The 5,881-nt window shown below is 39.9% G+C and overlaps 1 protein-coding gene across 8 annotated transcripts in view; it reads right to left on the reverse strand.

Annotated features, from left to right (window-relative positions):
- Positions 1-1,510: 1,510 nt before the first annotated feature.
- Positions 1,511-5,881, reverse strand: part of LOC105558384 — a 23,760-nt gene continuing 19,389 nt past the window's right edge. For 5 of the 8 annotated variants that reach the window (XM_012006015.1, XM_012006014.1, XM_012006013.1 and 2 more), the window contains 8 exons: positions 5,267-5,389; positions 5,015-5,167; positions 4,760-4,941; positions 4,269-4,577; positions 3,884-4,074; positions 3,518-3,718; positions 2,788-2,844; positions 1,511-2,266 (listed from right to left, as the gene is read on the reverse strand). In XM_012006015.1, coding sequence (XP_011861405.1) covers positions 2,033-2,266; positions 2,788-2,844; positions 3,518-3,718; positions 3,884-4,074; positions 4,269-4,577; positions 4,760-4,941; positions 5,015-5,167; positions 5,267-5,389 — 1,450 coding nt within the window. In that variant the 3' untranslated portion in view covers positions 1,511-2,032. Of the gene's footprint in view, positions 2,267-2,787; positions 2,845-3,505; positions 3,719-3,883; positions 4,075-4,268; positions 4,578-4,759; positions 4,942-5,014; positions 5,168-5,266; positions 5,390-5,881 lie in introns of all 8 variants that reach the window. The other 3 variants (XM_012006018.1, XM_012006021.1, XM_012006019.1) reach the window with 2 other exon arrangements.

The raw sequence follows: 5,881 nt of genomic DNA on the forward strand, positions 1-5,881 counted from the left end.
GTAAATGAAAATGGTAGTTTGTTTATGATTTTAAAGGTAGCTACACAGGCATTTTGATAAAAATTACTAAGAAAAAGTATTGAAATTTTTAGTTTTCAATTTGTTATATCTCCTAAACCAATGCCGTCCCCCACTTGATTCTTGCGGGGAATTACTCAGAAAACTCTCCCCTACAACATATCTAAGTGGCGAGGAAATCGGTGAGGTGTGACCTTTGCTGCATATTTACCGCGATTTTTCCAAAACGAAGTAAAAACGAGCATATCTCCAAAGGACTTTTTATTTTTAATTTATCATCCCCTACACGCTCCCGAAGTTTGGACATTTAAATTCGGGACACCCTGTATACATCCAAGAATCAAAGCGCTAGCGAACTTGAAATTGTATATTGTATATATTTCTCGTGTCTCCATTCCTGTCGCGTGTGATTAATACTGAGGTGTTAGACAAAGTGCCACGAAGTCTGGATCATCCCACGAGGTTTGGTCAATCATGCCACGAAACGTAAGTACGCATTTCATATGAGATTAATTACGAGAAATTAAATATGAACAATTCCTTTTTACATTTGGTAGAAAATTCTGTAACACTGAATGAGATTATTATATATTTCTGGTCGTGGGATGTTTAATCTCTATTTTTCGTACATATAAAAAATTCATTTCATGGCCGCAACTTTTCGTGATATCTGTCTTGCGATATCGGAGTTTATTACATACGGCAATGTTTATTATCACCCTAAGAGACGTGAAAGCATTTCCTATATACATGATTGATATTTTCTTCGCCAGTGATAAATTACATACAAGTAATATTATTTGACTAGAACTGGATGAAGTTTTATTTCTTACATCTTAAGTTATATCAGGGTTGAGAAGTAACTCGTTACTTGTAACGAAGTTATAGTTACAGTTACTTCTTTTTGGTAACTCTAACTTAACTTCGTTACTTTCTCTACATCTGTAACTGTAACTTAACTCAGTTATATTTTTTCGATAACTAGTAACTAATTCAATAGTTACATTAATAGTTACTTTATATATATTTTCAACCTCCACAGATCGCATTAAGCCTTGCATTTGCGCATAAACGCCTTTATCGCCGCTTTACAAATCAAATGCAGATTTGATATTTTTATTTTTATTGCAAGGGAGTAACTGCAAAGTAACGATTCGTTACTTTTCGAGTAACTGTAACTGTAACACATTACTTTTCAGAATTGGTAACTTGTAACTGTAACTAGTTACATTGTTAGCGAAAAAACTGTAACTGTAACTAGTTACTTTTATAAAGTAACTTTCCCAACCCTGAGTTATATATATATATATATATATATATATATATATATATATATATAGATTCAATATTATAGAAAGAAGGCTACCAGAAACTACCGAATTTCGTCTTTTCTTTCGATAGGAGTAAAGCCAACGGCGAGTAAATGTTAATATATTAAAAGAAACAAGTCTCTAAGAACACTTGTTCTACAAAATTAATATTGAAAATGTTATTCTTTATAAATAAATTTATTTTTACATATATACTTTATTATACATATACATATAATCAATTGAGTGTAACGTGCGTGAGCGTTTACAACACGCCGTTACTCGGTACAGCTAATTTGGAGATTTCGTCGCGTCGAAATCTTCTAACGCTAGCGGTCAGAAACTTTTTAATCGTGAGACAGTCGCGCACACGGGCGGGCACATGTCACGCACGTGTCATTTCTATCTTTCACCACTCGGTGAAGTATCGTTAACTTCAATTATCTACAAAAAGAAAAGGTGTCGAATAAAAAAGTGAAAAGTGAAATTGAAGAAACGCTGCGACGACTCGCGTAATCTAGTAATAGTAATATACATATAATAATATTAAATGACAACAATAATTAATCTTCATAAATAATAATAATAATATCTGACTGGCTCGATAGAATCTCTAAGTAAAAATTCATTTTGAACGTAGCGGAAGCGTGTCCAGTTTTACATCGCACTTGTGGAACACGACATTTTCGCAGACGGTCGACGATTTAGCGCAGCTTCTTGTTAACTTGTTCAATCTGCTCGTCGATCCTCTGGGAGGTACCCTTGAATTTGTTCGGCTCGGGTCCGATCATCTGTATGAGCTGCGGCACCTCTTGACCGCTGATGTGCGTGAAACGCGCCAACGACTTCATACACGTGTACAGCTGCTCCTCCGCGGGGCTGCCGTTGAAATATTGCAACAACGCCATCGTCAGCTCCACCGCGACGTCGTCGAACACCTACGATTCACGCATCACGTGAGTATATTCAGAATCGTACGTCTCATTCTCGTGCAAATGTATAAAGAGAAACAAATGTCAATGAAGATATGATTGTACGACGCAATGGCAAGCTAACGATTATCAAGTTGCAATGTAAACTGCGATCGCGTGAAATTTAAAAGCTCCACGTTCGTTTCAAAGTTAATTTAACGGAATTAATCTCTTTTTCTTAGTAATCGCAGGAAAACAATTACGTACAGTTCTCAGTTGTTTCCACGAAACGTGTAATAATGTTGCATTAGTTTTGAGGTTCAGCATCGTCGTTTTGCGAGTTCTCCGCAGTCTCCGTAAATGTTAGCATGCGCGCAAAGTATTGTAAAACATTCGCGCGTTTAGAAATTAATTGCGGTCGTCGCGCACATCGCGTTGTATACAGTATATTACGCGTGTGTACTTGATGCAGGCACGCAGGACACCGATTGACAGTTGACGACTTACCGCAGCGTACGGTTCGACTTAGCATGGATTTGGATAGGTACCTTAGAAATGCTGCCTTTCGGTAAAAGTCGCCGCAGATTTTTGCTTTTGTTCATTTTCTGAAAACACAGTATCCGATTTCTGGAAAGATATCCGTCACACACATCGCTATCCGCTGTTGCGCGATTAGAGAGCTTCAGTGTGCGCATGCAAACGAGCATCGAGTGAGTCGTGTATACTTTGGGCCGTTCTCTTTTATTGTAATGGCAAGTATGTGCGTTCCCTTTCATTTTTCTTTCGTTGCTCGTTCGTGGAATCGGGTTACCAGGCAAGAGACGTCCGTGTTGACGGTCGCGTTTAGCATTGACAGCGATTTACAGTGCTAATACTTCTATCTTTTCTATTAATGAAGGCAGCACTTCTTTCTCAGGGCACAGTGCGAGCTTGTTCTCTCGGCGACATCGGCAAGCACGCATTCAGAAAGCGGCATTACAAACGAAATCGCGCATCAAAGGGCCCGCGCTTTAACAATTCCGGTCCGTATCTCTTCTTTTACAGCCCTGTTTCAAACTCGTAAGGTAAACAGAGCCTACAACGCGGAAAATTATGCAATGCAGAGAAAAATCTTAATACTTATAAGTTGAATAGTTGTAGGATTGTGATCCTCATATAAGATGCCTTCGATGCGGGAAGCGCTTGCAGCGAGGAGTTACGAAAGTAAAAGCGAAAATCGGCGAAAGATGAGCGTGAGAACGTTACTTGGACGAGAAGGATACAGACCACAGTTTTTACCTCCTTGCAGGCAAGATTGTGGATGATGGCCGCGCCGCGGATCTGCAGGTCTTCCGAGTTTGAGAGCAACGAGTGCACCGCAACCTTAGTCGTCACCCTTATGTTGCTGATGTTGTTGCTGACGTTCTGATCCTGATGCTGCCATTCCGATATGTAAAGCAACCATTCCGAGCTGCTGAGATTCTCGAACATATTTGCCAGCTGTTGGAGACAATTAAAGCGCTGACGCTTAAAGACCTTCACAAAGTGTAAATATTAACACGAAATACTTGGGCCAATTCATACAGGCAGGAAATTATAATGTGGATCAACGCGACAAGATATTGACATAATTGTTAACCCAATAATTTTGCTATTGGTGCTTACAAACTGTGCGAGCGCAAGTTGCTCCTCCGGCGGATGCCGATCGATGTCGAAGGCGTAAGTCATAATGATATGCTCTCGCCTGTCTTGATGCAACAACAAAATCACATCGTCCTTCAGCGCGGCGACGGACAGCACGTTCAACAGTTTTACTCGCACATCGCTGTCTAATGATTTGTCATAGAGAACTCGACCTAAAACACGCCATTCAATTCAATCGAATTTCAATATGACATAACACGTCGTACTTTTAAATATAAAAAAAACCAGTAACTCCGTTTTAGAATCCATTTTTCATAATATTCAACTTGAGTATTTTATTAAGGTGCAAAATGTAGTCAAATGAATCGGACATGTTTTCCAATTCTCCCAAATCTGAATGACTCACCAACGAAGTTGAGGAAATTGTCGCCTAGAGCCCAGGAGCCCTCGTCTTCCAAGACGTACTGCCGCAGTTCGTCCAGACACGTTTGTTCCTCGTCGTTCAACTTCCCCTTGAGGACGCTCACCAGGCCTTCGTACTCCGCTCGCACGTCCAGCAGGTCCTTGAATACTATCGGTGGATCTCGACGGCGTTTCTTCTCCTCTTGCTCGCGCCTCTCGTCCTCCTCCATCTGCATCACTCGCTCAGACGGCAGCATCTCCGCGGGCGCGCTTTCCCCATTAGCCGCCTGCTGCTGCGCTTCGCCGACTGCATCTGACAAGCAGTAAGTATAAACAATATTTCAACATTTCTTAAGTTTGAGGCTCTTCTTCTAAATCGTCCTGCTTGGCTCTTCGGCTTTCTTCGTCAATTTTTGCTATTTAAAACCGTAGAATTATAATATAATTTTACCACTCTTGAATATAACATGATCGTCAACATAAAACTCTACGCACTTTCGTTTTCCGCCATATCTGCGCAGAAATTGCTCGGTCCGGTGCTGTTGCTGTCGCTGCTGGTGGCTTCCCTACCGCACTTTTCTTTCTTCTCCTTTTTCTTCTTCTTCTTCTTCCGGTCTTTCTTCGCTAGCTTCTCGTTGATGACGTTCCTTCGTTCCTCTAACGCGATCGAATTCAACCTGCGGGCGTGCACGAGATCTTTGTAAAGTATCCACAACAAACTTAACTGATAATTACGTGCAAAAGTTGTACCTCGCTTCTTCGATAGCTGTGTTTAGAAGTTGATATTCCGGCGAAGCTTCCCTCTGGATCCTCGCCTCGACGAATCTCTGACCAACCGTGAATCCAGCACTCGCGTTACTGCTCAATGTCTCTATCAGCGGGCTTATAGCTTGTCCGATAGGTCTGAAAAGAAATAAGTAATTCGTATTTAAAGCACCGCCTCGAAATACATTAAATCGGTGTTTATAATCATCGAATCGCGATATGCTTAATAAGACGTACGTTTGTAATATTTCTTCCGGCAGATCAAGGATATACTTGGGAATGCCCTTGCCCACTAGGAAGTTGCTGACCTCTTCGGTGAAAGAATTGCAGTTGTGCTTGAAGAGATTGTACGTGCCCGGTCTGAAGGGACAAAGTTTGTCATTAAGAAAAAAACAATTTTATTAAAGTGAAATTAGGGTTGGTATTCATAGTCAAGTCTTGTATTCAAGACCGTCTTAAGATTCTTTAGATACTCCATAGCCAATGAAATGTTCCATACAGCATCTTTGGATAAAGTCAAGATAGTCTTGACTATAATATAATCTGAAGGAACAAAGTTTGTCATTAAAACAAAACAATTTCATCAAAATGAAATTAGGGTTGGTATTCATAGTCAAGTCTTGTATTCAAGACCGTACTCTATAGTCAATAAAATGTTCCATGCAGCATCTTTGGATAAAGTCAAGACAGTCTTGACTATAATATAATCTGAAGGAACAAAGTTTGTCATTAAAACAAAACAATTTTATTAAAGTGAAATTAGGGCTGGTATTTATAGTCAAGTCTTATATTCAAGACCGTCTTAAGATTCTTTAGATACTCCATAGCCAATAAAATGTTCCATACAGCATC

Source organism: Vollenhovia emeryi, unplaced genomic scaffold, assembly GCF_000949405.1.
Source record: "Vollenhovia emeryi isolate VEMERY1.0 unplaced genomic scaffold, V.emery_V1.0 DF939349.1, whole genome shotgun sequence".
NCBI lineage: Eukaryota > Metazoa > Arthropoda > Insecta > Hymenoptera > Formicidae > Vollenhovia > Vollenhovia emeryi.